Consider the following 26,797-nt stretch of genomic DNA (forward strand, 5'->3'; position numbering starts at 1 on the left):
GAGTGAGATAAAAATATGAATTTTAAGACCAACAATCCAAAAATAATATGCTGTAAGTTCTCTTAAGACATTTAGGGACCACTGTGTCAGGATAGCAGGAAGATTTTATCCTTTAGAGTCAATTAATAGGAAATGGGGAGCAAAGGAAAACAATAAAAATACAATAGCTAAGGGATGGAAAGGATAAAGAAAAGTCCTTGGAAGGGATTTGGAAAAGTCCTTGGAAAGTGATGTCTAGACTCTTACAACACTATCCTCAAAACACAGTTTGTTTAAAATCAGAAAGCAGACAGCCTCTGCTTTTTAGGGCAGTGAAATACTGAGGAATATTGATCACACACATGTCCAATTATTGCTGTCATTCCAGGACATGAGAAAGATGTTACATAGAGAACAGAATGCTAATCTTAAGTTCAGGAAGACCTGAATTCAAATCCTGTCTCAGACACTTTCTACCTGTGTAACTTTGGGCAGGTAAATTATTTTCTTTGTTTCAGTTTCCTCATCTTTAAAATGAAAGAATTGAATCCAATGATCCACAAAGTACTTTCCAGCTCCAAATCTGTGTTGTTATAATTTATGGCAAAGAAAGTAATCCATGGTCCCAATGGTTAATACTGGACTTTATTGGTTTAAAGATGCCTGCAGAAATCTCACCTTTTTCTTTTTCTGCCTAAGAACACCACTCCTTTCTCCTGAATTCAGTGATAAAGGTATTTTAGGTGAGATCTAGATTAGTTTAATACTGGTTTCCAAAATGAAATATCTCCACTAATAGTTGGAAAAGGCTTCTTGAACTATAGCAATTGAATCCATTAATACCTATTTTTTTTTTGTTTTTTTATATTCCCCAGAACTTGTAGGACATAGTGTCTGGTACATCAACATCTAATAAATGCCTCTTGATTGATTTTCCCCTGTTGGTCTTTGCTATTCTGTTAAATATCTCTTGACCCAGAAAGCAGAATAAAATGTCTAAGTTCCATTTTTTTTCACATTTTCTAGGGTAAAAAAAGGATATATATATATATATATATATATATATATATATATATATATATATATATATATATCTGAGATTTTTGTCCAAAACATTATCCTTGCTTTGCTTTTGTAGCAGTGAAATGAGTGATAGAATTTGAACATCATTGACTAACTGGACCCCACCATAGGATTACACCTTTGAAAAGCTGGTCAGTTCCTAAGCATTTGATTGTTGAAGATGGATAAAGGCAGGCGTGAAAGCTGCCCAGTTTTGATCTGTGAGTGAGACTTGAGTGTTTATGCATGGCTGCCAGACTGTGAGAGTAGAACAGAAATAGAATATTTAAATGTCAGGTTATTTTGAGATTTCTCAAGCTTTAATTAAACTTGCCTATAGGTCACAGGTTGAGAGAACTTGATGAGCTTTTGAAGGGGAGTAATAGTCTGTTTGCCAGATGGATTTTACCCAAAGTTTCTCAGCAATGTTTAAAATAGCTTCTTTTCTGTCTTGTCCACAGAGTATTTTTCCAGCTTTCTGGCAAAGATGGTTTTGCTCATCTAATCACTGTTGAGTTTCAGTATGGCATGATAGATAGAAAGCTAGTTTAGAGTCAGGAAGATGGAACTAATTTGGGCAAATATCTTAACCTCTTAGGGGATGAGTTGCAGAGATGATGATTATATTGGTAGAACTTCAGTACTACATTGATTAAACTAGAAATCTGTTAAATCACCAAGTCAGAAATTCTCCAAATGTTCACAGTCACCTAGGAAGGATCTCTAATGTTGGTCAGAGGGAAAAGACATGTTAACAGTCTAGGGTTATTGCCAACTGTTCCTAGGAAAAGCAATAGTGGACAGAATAATGAATTGGTAATCCAGGGATGAGGCCAAGATCCACTGCTAATTTTCTGGATAACATTGGATAGTTGTTGGAGATACCTTTATAGACCTTAGTATAAATTCAGGGAACAAGTATTTGTGGAATTTATTAACTGACTATTCTTATCAGAAAGTTGTCTACCAGTTGGTGATTTTTTTTTAGCTTCTCCTGAAATTTTTTACTATGACATGGAAGTATTGGAATATGAGTCAGGGAAAGAATGAATATCCACCCAGAGAACTTGTTTTGAATATCCACTATATGTTCAGTGAATCAGCAAGCAATTGTTAAATGACCACAGTGAGCTGGGCATTAGACTAGACGATAGTAGCACAAAGACCCAAATGGAAGCAATCCTTGCTTTTAGAATTCTATTAAAGGCATATGGACATACAGAATCAATACAAAATAAATACTAAGCAATTAGGGAGGGCACTAAAGTTTGATCAATCAGAAAAGGATTCATAAACAATATATTGTTTGAGTTGACCCTGAAGGAATTGAAATATTCTTGGAGGTCCTTTTCTTAAGGAGGTGACTCTAGTAGGGCAGAGTAGACCAATATAGAGATGACAACAGCAGGAGGTAAAAAAGTTCATGATGCCAAGCTATACAATAGAAGTTCTGGAGGAAATCAGAGAAGAAAGAAATGAATGAAGGAATGAAGGACTAATGAAGTATTTATTAAACGAAAAACTTTAGTTAAGTGTTGATCACTAAATTGGTCATAAAGAGGGAGAGGAAAAAACATTCCAAGTGAAGAGATCAATCTACATAAAGATACAGATGTGGACATGAAAATGTTCAATGAGAATGGCATATTCCACAAATGTTGAAGAAACTTGTACAGAATGAAGGAACATAGTGGAGATGAGAGGGGAAATAAGCTTGAATAGGTAGTATGGATTCATATTAGTAGAGGAAAGACCTGAATTCAAATATGGCCTCAGATACTTACTAGCTGTGTGACCTGGGAAAATTAATCTATTTCCTCAAGGATATGGGGATAATAATGACACCTACCTTCCAGGGTTAGTGCCTGGTATATATTAAGTGACATATATATGTTAGTTGTTATTTATTTATTATTATTATTATTAAAATTTAGATGTTATTCAAATATGATGCAGTAGGAAATAGGGAGCCATTGAAAATGTTTGAGCAAAAGTGTTAAGATATAATTAATATTTTCATACCTTTTTTCAGCCTATGTGAATCAAGTCTGGAATTGGGAAGACTCATTTTCCTGAGTTTAAATCTGATCTTGGACCCTTACTAGCAGTGTGACCCTAGGCAAGTCACTTAACCCTGTTTGCTTCAGTTTCCTCATCTGTAAAATTAACTAGAGAAGTAAATGGCAAAATACTCCAGTGTTTTTGCCAAGAAAACCCCCAAAATGGCTCACAAAGATAGGACATGACTGAAAAATGATTGGAAAAAAAACACTACAACCACCACTAACTAGAAGTGTGGCCTTTCTGGGCCCCTGTTTCCTCAACTATAATGTGAGAGGCTTGACTTACATGACCATTAAGGTTTCTTTTAGTTCTAAACATATGATTTTGTTTTATTGGAGTGACTCTGCATTTTATCTCCCTTCTCTAACTCTAGCTGTGTGAGGAAAAGAAGGACAAAAACAAGCTTTTATTATTATTATTTATTTTATTATTTAATTATTTTTTTAAGGCAATGGGGTTAAGTGACTTGCCCAAGGTCACACAGTTAGGTAATTAAGTGTTTGAGACCGGATTTGAACGCAGGTCTTCCTGACTCCAGGGCTGGTGCTTTATTCATTGTGCCACCTAGCTGCCCCTAAAGACAAGCTTTTGTGTAGACCATGTGCTAGGTAAAGTGAAGAGCACTTTACAAATATTATCTCACAGCCTCTATTATTATCCTCATTTTACAGTTTGGGAAACTGAGGCAGACAAAAATTAAGTGATGTCCTCAGCAGTCACAATTGGTAAACAACTGAGGTAAAATTTAAACTCAGGTCTTTAACTCGAGCTCTAACCCTCAGTTCACTGTGGCACCTTAGCTCTCATAGTCACAAAATGGTTTTCTTCTTACAGTCTTGTAAAAGAAATGGTTACAGTATTGTCTTCATTTTACAGAGGAGGAATCTGAAGATTGGAGAAGTTCACTGATTTATCCATGATCACATGAGCAATATGAAGGCAGGTCATGATATCAGGTTGTCTACATGTTTAATTTTCTTTCTATTATACATACTTCCAGGGAAATAATTGGGAGGAAAAAGTTGATGTTTGTGGTTGAGGGAAAGAATTTTTAAAAAAAAAATTAAATTAGAGATAATTCTATGCTGATAGCATTCACTGTCACTTGGGATTATTATTTTATAGGAGAAACAAAGCAAAGTCTGGTGATCTTTTTTTAGAGGTCAATACATCAAATATTGAGTGAGATGAAAACTAAGCATTTTTAGCATTAAACACACATTTCCAACTGGGGTCACAATCTGTGGGGAGGAAGGTCACATCTTTGCTTTTTAGACCTCTTTAGGGAAAAATTTGCATCTAGGTCAAAGTTATTGAAAAAAAACTGCTTCTAGGGATTTTCAACAATTTCTTAATAATCTGGATAAAACTCTGTTTAACTCTCTTTGTCTCTCCCTTTCCCCTCCATACTTTCTAATAATGACTTAAAAAATATGAATAAAATGTTTTTATCTGTCTTATGTGTATGCAAATTTAAAACATTTTAGGATCTCCCTTGCTCTGGTCCCTTTTTTCTTATAGATATTTTGACATTCATCTACCTGAGAGTGACAAATATATGTGAAAGCTCAGAAAGGTTTTTTTTTTAAAAGAAAAACATTTTGAGGAGAATCTGCATCCACAGATTCTTTGTAATACTTCACAAGAATTCAGAATCTTTAGAGAAAAAAAGCCCTCATACCCCTTCTTTCATAAAGTTTTGATTCTGAAGTTGGCTATAGGTCGTTGAAAGAAAAGTAGGAAACCAACTAGAAATTGAGGGAGGAGTAAAGAGAGGAAAGGAAACAGAACTAGAGAGAGAAGTGTCAATTTTATTTCATCCCATATTTGTTATTTTTTATCTTTCAAGAGGAGGCAGAGGGGGGGAAACATTAAACTTAAAAGATCAGACTGGAGGTCTGGCTCCACTGGCTTTAAGTCACTTGACTTCTTGGAATATCAAGTTCTTGAGGAAATTGGGGGTGATAATGTAAAATGGAGATGATAGTACTGCCACTATCTTCCTTAGTTGTTAAGAGGAGGAAAAAAGATAATAATATGTATATATATATATTATATACATATATTTTATATATATATATATATATATATATGAAGTACTTTGTGAAATGTCAACCTTTGCTATTATGATTTACGTAAAGTACTTAGTAAAATTTAAACTGCTATGCAGTTTGGGCTATTATTTTTAATGCTAAATTATTAAATTCAATTTTATTTTATTTTCAGTTCCTAAATCTCACCTTTCCACCTCAGCACTCCTGTCCCTCTCCCTGCATTAAGAGGGTAAGGAAAAAACCCCAACCTGTTACAAACATGTAGAGTCATACAAAATCCTGTGTTACCTCTGTTTAAATCTGTACTCTGAGTCCATCACCTCTTTGTCTGGAGGTGGGTAGCTGTAGTTGTGGTGGGTCATTTCAGACTTGTTTCCATGATATTGCTATTATTGTATAAATCATTCTCTTGGTTCTGCCTACTTCACTCTGCATCAGTTCACATAAATTTTCTCAGATTTCTCTGAAACCATCTCCTCTTTCAGTTTTTTACTTCTTTCACTTTTGTCTAATAAAACTAAGCAGTTGCCCCCAGTGGGCGCCTCTTCTCAGTTTCTTGTTCTTTGCTGTGAGTTATTATTTCATCTGTCCATATTCACAATTGCAAATGTATTTGCCTTCAATTAAGTACATAGTCTGACTCTTCTCTAGCTAGACTGAGGAGGTCTTAGCTTGAGTAGGCCAATGACCAGGACAGTTCAAGTTCTTTCTAGAGTCAAAACAAGAAGAAAATAAATGAACTATATGATATAGATAGCCATTTTACTCATCTATGGCCCTTGTTATCATGGTGAAAATGACTAGAATGGTCAGTTCTATTGTACCTATTGCCACATTTCAAAAATGTTCATTATAAGATTCATTGTACTTGCCCAGAAAATTTCAGAACATTGCAAAGCACTTTGGATTTCTTGGACTTAGATCTAGGTAAATATCAGGTACTATTAATAATGATATTCTCATGTTTCCAGTTAATGGAGAGAATTAGTGATTTGGTGTTTTAGAAAATATCTGGAACTCTCTGAAGGAAAGGTGTGTCACATCAGAACATAGTAATGACCCAGAAGAAGGGGAAGGATTAGCTATATATTCTGGTATATTAGCATTGTGGAATCCTTTAGAGCTATTAAAATTTTAAGTGATTATGAACTGAGTCATTACCTATAAAGTGTCTGTGAAATTCTGCTGCTAAAAAAGCAGCATACTAAACAGTCATAATCAATGTGACTAGCTATGCAAAAATTATGAACAAAAATAGGAGAATTTGATAGAATATAAATAGTTGAGAGTTTAGTGCTCAGTAAACTGAGATTTTTTTCCCTTTAAAGTTGCTGGAGTTACCAATTCATAAAAATGTGGTTACAAATCAATTTCTGTTAACATGACCTACTTTATGTACATTTGGCTTGGCCTTAATTGTTAGCAAAGTAGACATGTCTATGGTTTGGCATTTGGGGGACCTAAAGACAACACCAAATATTTTCTCCTGTTATTTCTTCCCCTAGCTTTCTACAGTGCACTTGGGTTAAGTATTACCTCTGTTAAAATGCCAATTTTATCTGGGAGAGAAATACATCAACCCATCATCACACCGAGTTTGACAGTCCAAGAGCTACTTTCTACAACAGAAGTTCTGAACTGTTTCTTTTCATGGGCCCTCTTTGGCAGAGAAGTGAAGCCTGTAGACACTTCAGAATAAAGTTTTTACATGCATAAAATAAAAGTAAAAATTGCAAAAGGAAACCAATTATATTGAAATCTAATCATCAAAATATTAAAAAACCCTACAAACTCACAAACCCTGTAATTTTGTCTACATGTTCCTCCAGCTGCTAATGCTTTCCTCTAGTCTACCTCTTTCCATCCTTGCCCCCAACCTTATATCTATTTGAGTATATTTTTGTAAATACCCTTGTTGTGAGGGAGTTGGTCAGGATACTCTGACCAATTGATTTTCTTTCCATTTCCCCATATCCAGTTGATGAAATCACTTTGGGCAAGCCTATGCCTTTATAAATTGTGAAGTCTTCCTTGATGGAATTGAAGGAAAGCTGCAATTAGCTAGTTGAAATTTGACCCAACTTTGGTGAGCTTTAAAAAAAACAAAACCTAACTTTACAGTTCAGAGGAGACAGAGACACACAAAAACATACCCTGTGTGTGTGTGGTGTGTGTGTGTGTGTGTGTAGGTGACAGCAATGAATGGGACATTTGGCAACAGAGAAGGATCATTAGAGAGTTTGTACTGACAGTTAAGAAAAAAGAGCTCTATAAGGTGTAACCCCTGAATTTCTACTAGAGAGTATGGAGGTGGGGAGGAATAGCTCTTTTTCCTCCTTTCTATAGTTTCCCCTATCCCCCAACCCCCAGAACATGGTATCAGGCAATACAGGCACTTTAGGAGAGAACTAGACATGAAGCATCTTAGGAAGTTATCAGTCAGAGAGTATTTATTAACTTCTTACTACATGACAGACTCTGTACTAACCTCTGACGATAAAAAAGAAAGGTAAAAATAGATTCTGCCTTCAAGGAGTTTTTGTTGAGGTAGACAATGTATAAATTATTATATACATAAAAATATTTGAACTGAGTCTTGAAGGAATCTGGGAAGCTAAGAGGCAAAAGTGTAGGGGCTGAACATTTCAGACATGAGAGATAGCCAGGGAAGACAAGGGAATATGGAGTGTCGGTTTTGTGTTCAAAAACTTGCAAATAGGTCAGCAGAGCTGGCTGTTTTGAAGAATGGAAAAATAGAAAAAGGAATAAATTTAAAAAAACTTTACATACCAAACAGACATTTATATTTGATCCTGAAACCTAGTAGAGGTCATTATAGAGGTGGGGGGGTAGGAGTGACATATTCAGAATTACATTTTAGGATATTTATCTTGGTAGCTGTGCATAAAATGGATTGAAATGAGAAAAGACTTGAAGAAATTGTAATAGACTAGGTAAGAGGTAATGAGAGATTGATCTAGGGTTTTACTCATACGAGTGAAGAGAAAAAGACATATATGAGAGAGATTACTGAGGTAGAAATGACAAGATTTGGGGCTGCCCTATTTCCCCCATGTATAAGACACACCTTTTTTTGAAAAATTTGGGATCTAAAAACTGGGACCATCTTATCCAGTGGTTTAGATTTTTTTACTTGCATTTCCAGCTTTTTTTCACTTGCTGTCTTTGAACTCATTGTTTCTCATTTGTTACCAGGGTATTAGGTTACATATTGCCATGTTCTGCCCAGAAATGGCTCTGGAAAGATTTTCATACTATGCTGAATTCAAGGAAAAGTGATCCAGTTTGCCAAAGTGAATGGAAATCGTGATTCTGAACGTCAGTTTGGTGGTCCTCCAATTGAGAAAACAATCTGAGATTGGCTATGGAAAGAAGAAACCTCATTGAAAATGCCCTGGCAGAAGGCCACGAAAGGTAAATCAGCCAAATGACCTGATGTAGAAAGGAACTTGAGATGGATTGAACAGCAAAGGGCCACTGGAATTCTTGTGTTCACAGAGAAAGTTCAGCATCAGGCCAGAAGAATTGCTGATGAAAAAGAAGTGATTGATTTCAAAAGAGGAACAACTGGTACTTCAGGTTCATGAAAGGAATGGATTAAGCATCTTCCATGCATCAGACTTGCCCGAAAGATGCCTGAAAGCTATGAGCAGAAGGTCCTTGAATTTCATGATGAATAAAACTTGAGTTCAATAATTTTATGTAATACTTTTTTTTCAAATTTTTGGCCCCAAAATTAAGGTGCATCTTATACATGGAAACGTCTTATACAAGGGGAAATATGTAACTTGATGTGTGAAGTGAAAATGAAGAATTGAATATAATACCAAAATTATGAGATTGGATGATTAGGAAGATGGTGGTATCTTCCATAGTAATAGGGAGGTTCAGAATAGGGGAGGGTTGTTTTTACTTTTTGAAGGAAAATAATGAGTTTTGTTTTGGTTTTATTGAGTTTGAGATGCCTATAACATCTGGGACATCTAGTTTGAGATGTCCAGTTTCAAGGAATAGACCCCTGGGAGTAGAGAAGATAACCAATCATGAATTAAAGGGAAAATTAGCTCTGTCTACTGGGAGCTGAGCGGAAAAGAGGAGCAGGTCCAAGGAGCTCTGTTGAGTGATTCACCCAGCAGAAATGCTAAACCAGGGGAAGAGTATAGGTATAGCTCCAGAAAAGAAAGGCAATTGAGAGACACCTGGAAGTGTAAATGTCTTTGATCATATGTGTTTCTTACATGTGTGTACACTACCAGCGTATAGTTTTTAGTTACTGTTCTTACTTTGCTAACTTGGTGAATATTTTTGTTAATTGTGTTATTTTTATTTTTTTACTGGCTACAGGAAGAAGAAGAAAAAAGTTTTTTTACAATTTACAAATTACAAACTTATCTTTTACAATAATTTTACTAATTGTGTTATCTTTGCTAATTGTGTTTACTGATTGACTATGAAAGGTCAATATACAGGTGGGGGGTTTGTGAATTGTTGAGAGTAAATATTTATAGAGTTTGAACTTTGAAAATTGGAGTAGTAAATGTCTACTGGGGAACCTAATTCATGAATTCAAGCACAATTATAAATTAGGATGAAGTGCAATACTTACATAATATTCTTCTCCCAGTTAGATTGTAAGTTTCTCAAGGACAGGAACTATTATTGTATTTTGAATTTCTAATATTTGAGGACAATATTTGGCCTCTGGGAGTTGTTTTTGACTTGTTTATTTATTAGCACAGTTCATTTCTAGAACATAAGATAATAAATTTTGACAGAGGCAAAGGTAGGTATTTTAGCTTGAGAAGAGATTTATTACATATAATATTGTTGGGGAGGGCAGGTCCATAATTAAAGGAATTCTGGTTAGTTATGGAGGAGAAGAAGGAGGAAAGAGCATTTGTGGCTTGGTTGGGAGGAGAATATAATTGAGAAAGGAAGAAAATTGTGAGAGATGGTGGGGAAGTTGTTGAATAGGGATGAAGGAAGAACAGAAGGAAAATGATCTAGTTCATATATTTCCTTGAAGAGTTCAGGCAACAGTATGGCCATCATGCACAACCCTATTATTAATAACAAATTTCATGATGCTTGCAAAAGCTCTTAATTGATATTTAATTCTCTTTATATTTATTATCACAATTTTAGTGCAAATGTTATTATTCTAATTTTGCAGAAGTTGAGGCTGAGAGGTAAAGTGACTTGTCCATAAATAGAAAAGGAGTAGAGTTTGTGTTTGAAATCTGAAGTTCTGATACCAAATCTAGTATTCTTTTCTTTACCAAGGGATGGCAAGCTAAGGTCTATGGGCTAAATACAAATTTTAAAATGTAAAAACCATTCTTAGATTGTGGGCAGATTGGATGTAGTCCTGTGGGCCATGGTTTGCCAATCCTGGGTTTATGCCATTCTTTCTTTCCCCATGAATTTTAAAGATATAGAATGATTTATTATAAATTATAAAAATACATAATGAAGAAACAGGATTTTAGAAGTTTGCTTCTGCTTCATCTAAAGAGGGGAAAACAGAGAATTCCAACAAATGGACTAGCAATTTGTGTAGAAAATTATTAAATAAAATATCTGCCCCTAAAGTTTTTTTTTTCCTAATAGTCAGGGAGAATGAGAAAGCTAGTTAATATCCCCAAAACATTTGTAGACTTTGGATTTCTTGTCTGATTAGATGACTTAAGTTTTTCAAAGTGCAAGTGTGATGAAACTGCTGTATGCAGTTTCTTTGTGGGCCATTATGACTTCTTATTTTAGTTTTGTCTTCCCCCCCCCATATCAATATGTGCTGTCTCTGAAAACCTTCAATTCCTCTCCCTCACCCCAGTTTTTTTTGGATAAAAGAGAAAAGCCCTCTTTTCAAACCAATACAATTCTGCTTAATTTAGTTCTTTTTAACAAAGATCATAGAATTTTTGAATAGCAAATGCCAGAGCTCAATTTTTCCAGGATTCACATGTTTGGCAGATATTTGAATGGCACCTCTGGAATAAAAAGCACTGGGCTCTGTGTGCAAGTGAAAGCTATGGGGAAGGCATGTGACTTGGGACCATCAGATAGTTGAGAAAAAGCAGTGACACCCCCTTTCTCTACAGTCAAAGCACTGAGGAGGAATGAAGCAATTACATAGTCCATTCAGGCAAAAAACAAAAAAAAAAAAACTGCTATTTGTTTGAATCATCCAGATAATTGACTGACAGATCTACCAGTTCCCCTTTGGCTGAGCTAACCTAGTTGGTAACAGGCAATTTATAAGCAGCTGCTATCAGGAATGAAGGATTTCATTCATTTGTGACTGGGCAACACCTGGATTCTATTCCTAGAGCTATTTCTTCCTGTGATAATAGCAACAGGCAACAATTATAATATTTTTTATTTACAAAGCACCATTCTCTTGGGAGCTCTCAATACTTTATAGATGCCAGCTAATTAATTTTCACAGCATTTCAGAGGGAATAGAAGGGGGCATTTTTTAAGATCCCAATTATTATAACTATTATTAGCTAAGTCACAGAAAGGTTAAATTATAAGGTCTTACAGTAAGCAAAGGATAGAATTGGGAAGAATCCAGTTCTGTCTTCATGTCCAGTAATCCCATCCCCTGCCTTTAAAGATTTTCTAAAGAAGGATTGAATGAATGTAGTCCCAAATGTTCAGTGAACCACAAAGAAAAATTGAATAGTATTTCATGATCAGCTAGAGAACAGAAAAATTTACTTGGAAGTGTTAGCAGAGGCCCCAAATATGTCAAATATAAACATAGAATCATGGAATTTCAGAGTTGGGAGAGACTTTAGAGGCCATCTAATATAGCTTGCATTTGCCTAAGAAGCTCCTTTATACCATCCTCAACAAGTGGTCTTCCTTTCTTTGTTGGAAATTTCCAGTAAGATGGAGGAATCTGCTTCTACTTTTTGGACAGCTAGGAAGTTTTTTTTTACATCAAGACTAGGTTTACCTCTCTTAAAGTTACATCCATCCATTGTTCCTAGTTCTAACCTCTGAGGATATGTAGAAGAAAACCGTTTAGCAGTTTAATACAAATATCTAATCTAACAGCTGTTTATTTTAAAATTCATGAGACCTGATAGTTTATGCAACATCAAGATTTGAGGTGACCCAAAAGATAATGCAGAGACACATAGTGGTGAGTCTATGAGCTCTTGACTACAATATATTACTGATAATGATTGATCAGAAAAAGAATGAGTGGAAAAGGATGTGGACAGGTCTGTTAATGAGAAAAAGGTATTTTGTTAATGTAATAGCGATTTCTTATGTGCTAAGCACTTTGCAGATATAATCTTAATTGATTGTCACAACAATCCTGGGAACTGGCATTATTATCATCCCTATTTTACAGTTGAGGAAACTGAGGCAAATAGTTTCAGTGACTTGTCCAAGATCACACAGCTAGTAAGTGTCTGAGACAGGATTTGAATTCAGTTTTTTTTTTTTTTTTGACTCTAGGTTCATTGCTTTATCCACTTGTACCACACTACCTGGCTGCTGCTGGTAGTAAAACAAATGCAAAACTAGGTTATTACAGAGGTTACTACCTACAGAGATGCCTAAAGAATGTTAAAAAACAAGATCTCTAGCACACTGAGTGGGACTGCTCTAGAGAATTAAAGGGAGGAGAGGAATAACAATCACATAGGATAAGAAAGCATGAATAGATAGTGATCTGTGTACCTCAGTAGACAATACCCTCACTAATGTGACAGTGATTCCAATGAAAGATTGAAGATGTAAAGTATCACATTTGGTTTTCACTTTGGTATAAATATAAACAAGCTCATAATCATCTCTATTTCATTATAAGTTCCTTTTGAGATAGAGAGCTTCATTAGGCTTGTTATAGAGAAGTACTGCTAATAATAATGATAATGACAATTGCAAATGAACTATTATTCTCCTATTTTTCAATCAACAAACACCATTAAGTGTTTGCTTTATGCTTTGGCACAATTATAATTCTTACCTTGACCCTCTCATACTTTGCCCCTACACACCTATGTAAAATTTCTGATGTCTTGACAGAGAAAAATCAAACAAACCAGAAACAGATAATCTATTTAAATGATAATAACAACCCAGAAAAAACACACTGATTTTATCTCAAAGAGGATGGAAAAGATGATGAAGAAGGAACTGTGACTATCAACTTGGGCAGAATCATGGAATGGAGAAAATATTTGAATAATGCCTTCTACCTCAATCCCTTTTCCTTTCACTTCATGAAATAGGAAGAGGAAGAAGAATAATAATAAAAGGGTGATGATCTGGAATTAAAGAAAATCTGACTTCACTTAGTAGTTCATGAATTATTAATTTATTTTGCATGAATTAAATATAGAAAGTTTCATTTCTAAAATAAGATAAATGGACAAAGGAATATTATTTTACCTAAATAGTGATAATTGTATTAAATAGTAGAATAAAGTATGTATAGACACTTATATACATATATCAATCACAGACACAAGCTATATATATGTATAAATATACGTATATATATATATATATATGTTTGATAAGCTTATAGATTTAAAGCAAGAAGTAACATTAGAAGTCATCTTGGGCTGCCCTCTCATTATATAGTTAAGAAAACTGAGGTCTAGGAAGTTAAAGACTTTGTCCATGGTCACACAGGCAGTAATTTGTAGAACTGGGAATTGTACCCAGGCCTTCTGATTTTAAATCTAACATCCTTTCCATTATACATTATGCTGTTCCCATGTAGTGATGTCCCAGAGAACAGCAGTCACAGCTATTTTCTCTACTCACGGGCTCACACAAGAGCTCTCCTTCAGGAAAGTTGGCAGCCAGTCTGTTCTCAAAGTCTTCCTCCCACTGATAAAATGTCTGCAAGTAGTCAACACCACGCTACCCATCGAATAAGCAGGAAAAAGGAACAGAATCTTGGCAACCAGATGTAAAAGGCTGTGGATTTTAATATGGTCTTGAAGGGGCAGTCTAGACCTAAGGTTTCTTGGGTGTAAGATGTTCTTAGTAAAAAAAAAATTTCTCTGCCAATGCCAGTTGATAATTCTAAAGAATGTTAGAGGGCTTCCTAGGGGTGGAGTGGGACATAGTAAGAAGCTAAAGGACACATTAGAATTTGTCAAAAGTAGGATTTGAACTTCAGTCTTTCCTCTCTTTAATGAATCTAACTCTTCCTGACAATGTAAACTTTTCCTCACTCTACCTACAGTGAGACAATGTCCTGATTTTTAATAGACCTGTTGCCCAATTTCCATTGTCAATACATCCACACATACAGGACATTTTTCTGGAGTTTGTGGTCAAAACCAATCCATTAGATGTCAGTAGGTTTTTGATATCTTTTAAACTAAAGGGATTTAGGTCAATTTTCAGCCTTCTTTGACTTGCTAATCATCTTTCTTTTTATAGGGTCATTATTTGTCCCTGACTAGATTTCCTCACTATCAGTATTATTTGTCTGAGGCACCTTTTTCAAGAAAGATGGGGCAACTTCTATCTCCTTCAGAGATTAAATTAAAGGCCTTAGTGTTAGACACTTAAAAAAAACACATTTGCATAGAGCTAGATAAACTGTATAAATGAATACTAAAGAGTTTTATCTGGGAAACAATAGCCTCAAAGCCTTAGAAAATGAAAATTAAGTAACTATTAACTTTTTAAGAAAATAAATTTTTATTGATTTGTTTTTATATTGCCTACAGCCTATGTTAACTTTAAAGGTTTAATCGCCTTCAATTAACAATAAGAACTTTTAGCTAATTTTAGGATAAATTAGTGTATCTAATGAAAATCAACCCTCTGGACTGAGATTCACTACACATTTATATTATATAATCTCAACTGAGTTTTCATTTTTGCACTTCAATCCTTTTATTCTTTCCTAATTGACTACCAAATTCTCTACAACAAACATTACAAACCTTTTCCTTCCTCAAATCTTCTAAAGCAACTCCTCTCTTTTCCCTTCTGGTAAGGATCTTTACTTTCTACTTTGCTGAGAAAATAAAAGCAATCCTTATTGATCTTCTCTTTTCTATTCCATACCTTAAAACTCCTCTTCATGTTTGTCATTCTTTGTTTGCTTTATTCTCTGTTCAAGAGGTGACCCTTCTCCTTGTCCAGTTTATGTTCTTAATCTTTTCCTTCATTGTCTCCTTGATATCCGTACCTCCTTTATCATTTCTTCTCCTTTCTCTCATCTTCAGGTTACATGATGATATTTGTCTTTCTTTCTTGAAGAATACCATGACATCAGGGACATGACAAGCATGAAATAGATTTGAGTGAAAGGGGTGCTGTGCTAAGTCCCTAGCCTCACTTTCTCCTCTGGAGCCATCTGGGTCCAGTGGTCAGATATGTCTCTGGATGCAAGGCAATTAGGGTTAAGTGACTCACCCAAGATCACACAGCTAGTGTTTGAGATAAGAACTCAGGTCCTGGCTCCAGGCTGTATCTACTGCACCACCTAACTGTCCAAACACTTATTAACTGTGTGACCTAGACAAGTCGCTTAACTCCAATTACCTCCCTCCAAAATGTAAGTATTAGTGGGAGATTGGTGAACTATGGTTTCTTAAGAATGCAAACTGACATAATATCTGTGAACCTGAGGTATTAGTCATTCTTTGGGAGATCCAACTAGGTAATCCACGTATCAAGTCTGGGCTATACATCTGAAGAAGTGTTCTATTTTTAGTCTACATATATTCCAAGGTCTCTTTATTCTTTTTTTGTTTTGTTTTGTTTTGTTTTGTTTTGTTTTGTTTTGTTTTGTTTTTTAGGTTTTTGCAAAGAAAATGGGGTTAAGTGGCTTGCCCAAGGTCACACAGCTAGGTAATTATTAAGTGTCTGAGACCGCATTTGAACCCAGGTACTCCTGACTCCAGGGCTGGTGCTTTATCCACTGTGCCAACTAGCTGCCCCTAGGTCTCTTTATTCTTAAAGAATTTTCATGACTCTATACTCCTCCCTTTATTACCCTATATCTCTTTTCTTTTTCATAGCCAAAGTCTTTCATTGGCTCCATTTCCTCTGCCAACCTGTTTGCTTCTCAACCCTTTGCAATCTGGCTTCTACCATGACTACCTGACTAGAACTGTTCTCTCCTAAGATTGCCAACAATATTTTATTTGAGATGCAATGACCTTTTCTCAGTCATCATTCTACATGACCTCTTTGCAGATTTTGACACTACTGACTGACCCTTTTGGATACTTTTTTTACCTTAGACTTTGCTAATATTGCTAACTCTTGATTCCCCTCTTGTGTGTCCATTTCTCTTCACTGTCATTTACTGTGTTTTCATTCTTCTCCTACCCAAGAAGTATTATTATTCTCCAGGCTTTGTCTTGAGCCTTCTTCTAGGCTCTTCCTACATACTTTCTTTCTCTATGATCTCATCAGATCAATGTAGATGACTCCCAAGTATAGACAGCCCTGACAATTCTCCTGAACTCCAGTCCTATATCACCATTTGCCTACTAGAAATTTATGTAGAGTGTGCTATCCAAACTCAAATTTCTCTCCAAAAGTATTCTTCCTCTAAATTGACCTCTTTCTATTGAAAGAATCACAATCTTTTAGTCAACCAGGGTTATAACATTGTAGTTATCCTTGACTTTCCATACTCAACTGTTCCCTTCCTTTCAAATCCTATATCTAATGAGCTGCCAAGTCATGTTGTTTCATGTTGTTAATCATTTTATTTGTTAATATATGAATTTGTTGTTTCTTCCAGTAGGACTATTTTTGATTATGTTGATTTGACTTTTGATTTTCTTATTGGATCCCCAGATCCTAGCAAGTCATCTTGTACATAATTATATTAAATATATGTTCATTGAATTGTAAGTAAATATAATCTTCCTAGATTTTTATATATTTCTTTTTTCATTAGTTTTTTTATGAGGATTTTTTGGCTAAAATTATGAGTATCTTTTATAGGCAAATTTTTTTATTAATTATTTAGTTTATGTGGCTCAGTAGACAATATCAAACAATAAATAATCGCTTAAGTGCCTGTTAAGTGATAGGTGCTGGGAAAACAACTACAAAAGTATGATAATTTTTGCTCTCAAGAATCATACATTATATCAGATACAAAGATATATTTGAAGGCATGGTACTGGCATGAAAGTATGGGCGGTCCCAATGAAAATTTTATGTGAGAAGAAACTTTTTTTTGCCTGAATAATATTCTTAAAAAACAACAATGCAATGTTTTTCAGATACCTGATCTCTCCAAAGACAGCTCCAGCTTTCAGAGTAACCAGAATTTTATTGCCATCAGGGCCTCCAAGAACTTGAACTTCTCCTTGTTTAATGATGTACATTTCTCTGCCAAGCTCTCCCTGGAAGCAAAACATAAAGAAGAAACAATAATCCATTTTAAAATCATTTTTTTGTATCTACAGAATAAAAGAATTTGACATTTGGAAGGGGTGGGCTATCTGGTCCAATCCTTAATCTCAAAGCAGAGTTTCTTAGCACATTTTTATTCACCCATGGACTTCTTTGGTAATCTTATGAAGTCAATATTCCCCTCCAAATATTTGTTGTCTAACATTCATAATTGAAGAAATTATTTTTTAAAAAAATTTTCTTTATTTAAGGCAATGGAGTTAAGTGACTTGTCCAAGGTCACACGGATGGGCAATTATTAAGTGTCTGAGGTTGGAATTGAATTCAGGTCTTCATGACTCAGGGCTGTTGCTCTATTCATTGAATCACTTAGCTACCTAAATTGAAGAAATTCTAAGTTTTAATTAGAAGTTAGGGAAAATAAGGATGTAATTTTGTCCCCTGTCCAAGTTCATAGACTCACTGAAATCTATCCATGGTCCCTTTTGGCGTCTGTGAATACCATGTTAAGGACCCTTTCTCTAATGGAATCCCCATTATAACATATTTGAGAAGTGGTTGTCCAGTTTCAATGTTAAAACTAGCATTATTATGAGTAAATATAATAGTTATATGAGTAACTATACTAAGATCCCTGCAATATGGAAATACATAACTCTAAAAGAGTAGAAGCAAATGAGACACAAGAACCATCAAAGAAAACCATTTGTCATAGAATAGGTTTTATTATAAACACTAATTAGATAGATTTAGAAGCTCTAGATCAACTATGATCATGGTATTTTTAACCTCAGACTGTCTTCTAAAGATGACAGATCTTAAACATACAAGGAGGAAGCTATGGTTATGATAAAAAGATAAAAATCCTATCAGTTTGAGATATCCTTATGTGGAATGGGTGGCCTTGTAGGCAAATGGTGATGTAGGACTGGGGTTCAGGAGAGCTATCAAGGTTGTCTATACTTGGGAGTCATTTGCATAGAAATTTTATTGAACTTCTGAGATCTGATAAGATCGCAGGGAAGAAAGTATGTAGGAAGAGCCTAGAAGAAGGCTCAGGACAAGTAATACTTAAGGGAGGATAATACTTAATGGGTAGGAGAAGGATGAAAGTAAATAATCTCTCATCTGAGGTTATTTGTGGTCTTTAAGAGAAGATGGAATGACTACTTATCGACAATCTTTTGGGGTATGTTATAATAGGGATTTGTGGTCTATTGGTTGAACTAGGTTATAGATTATCAATAATTGGAAGGAAATCAGAAGAGTTTTACTAGTCAAGTGCGTTTCTGAAAAGCAGCAAGGTGGTGCAGTGGATAAAGGATATTTGTCATAGAATCCAGGTTTTATAAGACACTAATTATATATGCTTCAAAACTATAGATCTGAATCAGGGCCCAGTGAACCTGCAATCAGGAACAATTGAGTTCAAATCTGATGTTAGACTTTTATTAGCTGTGTGAACCTGGGCAAGTCATTTAACTTCTCAGTTTCTTCATCTGTAAAATGGGAATAATAATTGCATCTACTCCCAGGGCTTTTGTGTGGCTCAAATGAGATAATATTTGTAAAATGCTTTGCAAATCATAAAACACTATATAAGTGCTTGTTATTATCTAGCCTTTTCTTTTTCTTGAGTCAGTCAGAATTCACTGCCTACTGAAATAACATTTTCCACTTTTTTATGGCTTTCATTATTGGAAAGCCTTTTCTGACAAGACTAAATTTTTCTCTTTGAAACCAACTCATTGCTCCAACTTCTGTTTTCTTAAGCCAATCAGATCAAGATTAATCCTTCATCTTCGACATAATCCTTTAAATACAAAAAGACAGCTATCACATCTATATTTCACTCTTCTCTTCTTGTTAAATATTTTAAGTTGCCCCAATCTATTTTCATATGATATGACCCCTTATCATCCTGCTGCCCTCTTGTGTATGCATACAGTTTATCAATGTTCTTCAATGTGAAAACTAATGTGAATATAATACTTCAGCTGTAGATTCACTAGGGGAAGGAACAATGGGGACTTAAAAACCTTCCTAGTACTGGATATGTCTCTCAGTGAAATTGCCATTTCACTCTATTGTCTTTTTTTTAAGGTTTTTACAAGGCAAATGGGGTTAAATGACTTGCCCAAGGCCACACAGCTAGGTAATTATTAAGTATCTGAGACCAGATTTGAACTCAGGTACTCCTGACTCCAGGGCCGGGGTGCTTTATCCACTGCCACCTAGCCACCCCTCCTCTATTGTCTTCTACTGAGATTTCAATCCAGTGATATAGCCTTTGAGATTCTTTATCAACATGTACATTCTGGGATTCCCCATCCATTTTGGCTAAATTCAGAGAAAATTCATCACCAGAGGGTTGAAACCCATGTTCTGAATTTCTTTTTGGACACAACTGTGTATGAAAGAATCTGTTTAGGAATAGGGGGTTTGTAACTTTCATTGATGAAAGAATACTAATCCTGAAGAAGTCATAGATCTTTTGAAATATTAAGGTAACAGAGAAGTTGTCAGACAGTAATTCTGTACTAGTGGTACTAAGCTTCAGATAATTAGAATATGACTTGACACCAAAACTAAAGAAAATATATTTTAATTTTTCTTTTATGGTTCAGTCAATCAATAAGGATTTTTTAATTATCTTCTACATACTAAGTATTATGCTAAACAGTGGGGATTTAAAATGAAGAAAAAATACAATTTCTGCTTTTGAGAAGCTCATGTTCTAATAGGTCGAATATCTAAACAATCTATTGGGTTCAACAACACAATCTAATGGGGAAGATAACAAGCAAGCAAAGGTATACAAACAAGCTGTAAGGATAAATAGGATATAATTAAAAGAGGGGAGATATTAGAATTAAGGAAGTTTAGGAATGACTTCCTGTAGAAAATGGAATTTTAGTTGAAACTTGAAGAAAGCCAGGAGGCAGAAATGACGATGGAGTTCATTCCAGGAATGGGGAACAGTCAAAGAAAATACCCAGAGGTGAGGGATGGAGTATCTTGTTCATGGGACAGCAAAGAGGCCAGTGTCACTGGATTGAAGAGAATGGACAAGGAATAGATGGGAATACTGGTAGGAAGGCAAAAGTAGGGATATGAAGGAGGCTAGGAAAGAAGAAAAGATTCTGAATGCTAAACAGAGATTTTGCACTTGTTAGTTACAAAGGTACTTTAGGACCTTTTCATTCCCAGGGTCATCATCATAAATTATCACTTAAATTATCATCGAAAACATGGGGAAATACTAATTATTGAGATTTTCCATTGCAAAAACACCACATCAACACATTTTTACATTCATAAGTTAAAATTTTTTTAGCGAATTCATATTTCAAGTTATACTAATACAATCCTTATTTTCACCTTTATTTGATAGATGAGGAAAAGAAGAACCTAGTCATTTAAACAACCTGCTCAAAATCATGCTTTAGTGGTAAAACTAGGATTAGAACCAAGGTCTCCTTCAAATCAGAGACTTCATTTCAAATTTGCATTGTGTATGGATAGCTTTAATCATATAGCAATATATTTGCATTGAATGAAGTTTGATTATTATCAAGCATTACTAGCATCAAGATAAAAATTTTGCTAATAATAAGCTAAACATACAAGATAAATGGGATTTTAAGTGCATTGGCAGGCAAAATAATTCTTTTCTCCAAGTAAAATTATGTGTATTTGATAAGAAATAATGGAAATATTCTGCAAGTTCAAGAAACACTGCAGGAGGTCATGATTAGAAGAGTGTCACATTTCTTCTTGCTGACATGAATCAACTTGAAAGGTCTTGGAATGATTTTTTTAAACTTCCCTTGACTAGAGGAAGAAGTACATAATAGGCTCTTAAATGTAATTTGGCATTTTAAATTATTTTTTAATGATATTTCCATAGTTTTCTAAGGAGATTATGAATAATTAACCAGGCCAAGCATTTACTGTTTCTTGAATATTTCTATGATAATTTAAACTTTTGTTGGATGTTTACTTAGCATTCAAAGGAAGCAGACATTCCTTGGAGAAAACAATTACATGATAAAGTCAAATCAAGTCAGATTCTTTTGGGGTTGTCATATATGTGAGTTTGAGATGGCTAAAAAAATAACTGAAATGAGAAATAAAATCTAAATCCAAAAAGGGCTTAGTAAATTTCCAACAGACATTTGTGAAAATGAAATTCCAGGGTTGGTAGACCTCTTCTTTCTTCCCAATTCCCCAAACTGCTGGCTACCCCATAGTACTTGGGCAAAAACCCCAATTATACTTCAAGCTCATCTGGGCAGTTCTCAGTAAAGTTCCAGGCTGGCAGTTATCCACTGGGTATTACCACTCTAGATAAATAAGACCTCAAGCATAACTAGTTAACATATAACAAATAAAAGCCTTAATTTTTTTGTGTGGACCTAATTGATTAATTTTGACAATTCAGTCTTTTTTTTAGTTTTTTTTTTTTTTTTGCAAGGCAAATGGGGTTAAGTGGCTTGCCCAAGGCCACACAGCTAGGTAATTATTAAGTGTCTGAGACTGGATTTGAACCCAGGTACTCCTGACTCCAGGGCCGCTGCTTTATCCACTATGCCACCTAGCCGCCTGACAATTCAGTCTTTAAATAAGTATAAATGATACCCTCCAAAATTGACCAAAAATTCAAATGTAGATAAACAAGTTCATGATTTTTGCATGGGAAGGTGGCACTGGTTTTAAGTTGAGTTTGAAAGGAGGATAGGAATTCCTCAAGGAAAGAAGTTGAAGTGCTCATAAACACAGTTTTTTGCTGGGTGCTATTCAGCTAAGCAAAATGGACCCAGTCCCTTAAGAGAGAAATGCATTTATGATACATTTCAAAGTTTGCCAGGCAATTAGAGCTACTTGGGGATAAGGCTATTTATAAGCTCAAAATAGGAATAATCATCAGTTCCAGTTTCTGATGCCATTTAGACAATTTGGAATGCTTTCTTGGTGACGTAAGGCTGTGCCCACATGAGAACCTCCAAATATAAGGTTTTTAGCAGCAGTGTCCTGAAAGTAGATTGGAAGCTCTGGGGTTGTTCCAATGGAGAATTTCCATTCTTGTCATTAGGATTCCTTAAGACTAGCCTAGTTCTTAACTGGTCCAGGTTTCTTTAGGGCTCTGAAGTTAGTGGGGATTCATTAATTGATCTGGGAGTTGAGAATTGACTATTGCAAATATGAGATCCTTGGCCCAATGAATTAATGTGCATTCGGTGGCAGATGGCCTTGGACTGGAGCTGAAATTAGTGATGTTTGCTCTTGGGTCAAGGGCATAAAGCATGCATGGGCAGGCTTGTAGAGTGGGCTTGAATTCCACTGAAGAGGAGGGGGTGAGTGTAAATCCTGATTCTGGGATGTCTTTGGGAAGAGGGGGTGAAAGTGGGGCAGGTCAGATCAGAAAGGAATTGTCCAGGGATGAAGTTACTGAGAACGGAGGGAGATTTATCTGCCACACAATAGTCTCTACATTTTATTAATTATTTTTGTTTATTGGGACTAAGCTTATTTGTCTCTGCTCTGCTGAAAGTATTTTTAGTACCTTTAAAATTTTAGGCCATTTTGTCACAAAATCCAATTGTGGAGGGCCTTAAATACTGGAATAAGGAGTTTGTATTTTATCCTAGAGGGAAGGAAGAATAGATAATCCAAAATATTTTGCATTTAGCTTTAAAAAAACTTTGTTTTGAAGGGTGTGTGTGTGTGTGTGTGTGTGTGTGTGTGTGTGTGTGTGTGTGTGCATGTCTTTGAGAGTATAAGGAAAAAAAAGATGGGGGAATTTATTGTTTTTGTTCAGTTGTTTTTTTTCAGTCCAACTCCATTGGGGTTTTCTTGGCGAAGACACTGGAGTACTTTTCCAATCCTTCTCCAGTTCATTTTATAGATGAGGAAACTGAGGCAAATAGGGTGAAGTGACTTAAGCAGGGTCACACAGCTAGTAAGTGTTTGAGGCCATATTTGGATTCAGGACCTGGAGTCTTTCATCTTTTAAGCCTAGCACTTTACTTTGCCGCAGAGAATTTATAAGTACTTACTAAATTCTTAGCATTGTATTTATTTTTAGGGACATGAATATAAGCAAGCAAAACAGCCCCGTGCCTCAAAATACTTGTGTTCTAAAGAGGGAAGGGGTTTGGGAAGCAAGTGAGCATTTATTAAGTATTAATAATTACAAATATTATAAATGTTAGAATATTTAAAAATATTATCTCTTTTCTAACAACACTGAGAAATAGATTGCATTATTATTCCTGTTTTTCCAGTTGAGGAAATTGAGGCAGATAGCTCTTAAGTATCTGAGGCCAAATTTCAAGTTGGGAGTCTTCCTGACTTCAGTCATTTCATTTCAGGCCCAGTTTTCTATCTATGTTATGTAGCTGTCTCTAGGCAGGAAAAAGGCATGAAGATGGCAGGGAAGTGAAATGAAGATTTAGAACTGGACAAGATAAGGACTAAGTAAGTCTCAGGGGATTCAAGGAGTGGATTCAAGTTTTGAGAAGTTAAGATCTGGGAATGAGGGCAGAAATAGAGGCATCTTGATCTGGGGATGGATGAAAGAAATTTTCCATCCTAGTTCTAATGTTTTTAGGATGGTCCCTCATACTAATGATGGGAAGATAGCTTTCTATTCACTTTTCTGGGGTTGCAGAAGGAAGACACATTGTTTCAAAAATAGCCTCTAGATAATCCTCAAAAGTGGAAAATCACACAAGAGTAACAGCTGGTAATTTTTTATACATTTTAAAAAGCAGAACACTTCCAACTTGTGTAACTTTCTCTTTCTCTTAAATATTTTAAATTAATGACCTGTGACTATAATTTACATTGATACTAAGCATTTTTTCGGACTACCCAAATTCTATATTGTCATATAAGTAATGAAATCCATGTTGTCTTGTACATTTTGATGTCTGGGAACCATTATTACTAATATCCAGCTCTATATATCATAATTATCTCCTACCATGGAATTCATTCAGGACAATTTTTGTTTAAAGCACACTCTTGTCTTATATATGAACTCGACTTTGAATCTACTGATTATTCTTGCATTTGAAAAATAGAGTTCTCTCACCTTTTTGCAGACAAAGTCACCAGGTAAATACACAGTAGATTTCAATTTCAGCAGCACGTCATAAATCATCTGTGTATCACATCCCTATTGTAAATGAAAAAAAAATTTAGACTTGAGTAATACTATTGTTATATCTTTAAAAAATATCCCAAATGATTTTTTTTTCAGCAGAGTATTACAAAGTGTTTAGCAAAGAATGTGGTAAAAGGTAACTCCAAAGCCCGGGATTCATATTCTGAACTTTCTTAACTGAACTACCTATAATAATGTGATCACTTATGTGGGGCTTCCTTTTTGCATTTGTTAAATGAGAAGAGTTGGACAAGAGGGTCTTTGAGATGCCTTTTAGCTCTTGAATGTTAATCCTATGATATATCACTGATAATTTGGGTGTGAATTCGCTAACAAATCACCTTTCTCAAGAATATTAAGCATTTATTTTCCAGTAAGGATACACATATTTCCTTCAGGAAAAAATAATGACTTGTTGCAATTATTTAAAATGTGATGAACACTTAAAAAAAAGAAAGTCCAGTTTCTTTTTTAGTATAATGTCTACATGAAAGCAAGCAAATATGTTGATAATGATCTAATGTTAGGTGTTATTTTAATGAGGGAGCAGGTTCTACTCTTCTTTTTTTTATTTTCATTTTTTAGGTTCTACTCTTCTACAGAATGAAATGCATTGACCTCGGCAAGTTTATGATTAGAGAAAAATACTTTTATCTACAATTTGGGTATGAATTCAATCCTAGGAAGGAAGTGAGACTAATATTAGGTACTTGATAAATACTTTGAATTGAATTAAATTTATATGTTTCACGTTCTCAACCAAATTACAACTTTCTTAAAGGGAGAATCAACTCTGAGCTTCAGTTTACTTAGCTTTTCTCCATATTGCTTTGTGTCTATGTATTTATACAGAGCAGGCACTCAATACATCTTTGCTCTTGGTGATAACAAATTCACTCCTGGATCTTCAAATGCACTTTACAAAACAGGTCAGTTTCTGAGCTTTGATATGTGGCCCTTGAATTAAAATTTAATCGGTACTGCACTGATGTTGTTTTTTTGGATGTCAGCCTTTTTCTTGGGTTTTGATGGCTGGCTTATTCAACCTATCTTGCTTCCTCTCCCTTTGTTATCCTATCAATGCTATAGGACTAAGGGGAAAATGGAGACATTGAGAATCTTAACTGGGAGAAATTAGGAAGTATATACATACTGAGTAGATTTATGATTAGTTATCTTGATTGATCAAATAATAAGCATTTTTATTTGGCAAAGTGAGAATGAGGTCATGGTTATGAAATCTCCACTGCTGACCAGTTGATTTTCATTGACTTTTAGACTTAGCATGTTGGTTTGCACGTTTATTATTCTATTTATATGGGATGTGGGGAGGTAGAGCTATGCATTTTGTAGAGTCCTATTCCCATTGTCTGTAGTCAAGTTTGTGCCAAATCACAGGGGCATCACTTTGTGGCTTCAATCATCCATCTAATCTAAAGCAACAAGCACTTAACTGTTGCATGCACAAAATACATACAAATACACACACACACACACACACAAAGTGAAAAAAGTGTCTCTCCTCAAAGATCTTGCTTCCTACTTAAGGGAAGTAGTTGAAACATGAAGAGGTTATTATGGGAGAGGCATAGTGAAAAGACATAATAGATGGAAGGCAGATCTTGGAATCAGGGAAATGGGTCTTCAAGTTCTGCTTTAGATCTGTGGTTGTGGGCAAAATTTATTAAACACCCAGTGCTCCAAACATCTCTCTGAGACAGTAAGGTACAGAGAAGTGACTGATTTGTGTGGTGGGAAGCCATTTTTGCAAAGGGAGTTCCCGGCACTGAAAAAATCACAGGTTTGAACAAAAAAATTGAGGAAGAAGACACTTAAAACTTTAGAGATCAAAAAAGATTTTTTTGCTGGAGGAGTTTTCTGAAGTCAGTGATTCTAAAGGGTGGAATCGAGGAGGGTCTACATTCCCAAAAAGAGGTATGGGAGGTGGGAGATGATTCCCTAGTTTGGGAAGCAAGAAGTCGATTATTAAGCAGCATATGAAGAACACTTAGTTATGTGAAATAACTCTGGGGTGGTATGCTGGGGTGAGATTATGAATGCCTTTAAATGT

General features: G+C 35.1%; 1 protein-coding gene across 1 annotated transcript in view; it reads right to left on the minus strand.

Annotated features, from left to right (window-relative positions):
- The window catches only part of CNGB3 (cyclic nucleotide gated channel subunit beta 3), a 140,507-nt gene that overhangs the window by 6,856 nt on the left and 106,854 nt on the right, over window positions 1-26,797 (minus strand). The window contains exons 12-13 of the mRNA XM_074206446.1: window positions 24,655-24,738; window positions 17,427-17,545 (exon numbers count right to left, since the gene is read on the minus strand). Coding sequence (XP_074062547.1) covers window positions 17,427-17,545; window positions 24,655-24,738 — 203 coding nt within the window. The remainder of the gene's footprint in view (window positions 1-17,426; window positions 17,546-24,654; window positions 24,739-26,797) is intronic.

The sequence above is a fragment of the Macrotis lagotis genome, chromosome X (genome assembly GCF_037893015.1).
Source record: "Macrotis lagotis isolate mMagLag1 chromosome X, bilby.v1.9.chrom.fasta, whole genome shotgun sequence".
Lineage (NCBI taxonomy): Eukaryota > Metazoa > Chordata > Mammalia > Peramelemorphia > Peramelidae > Macrotis > Macrotis lagotis.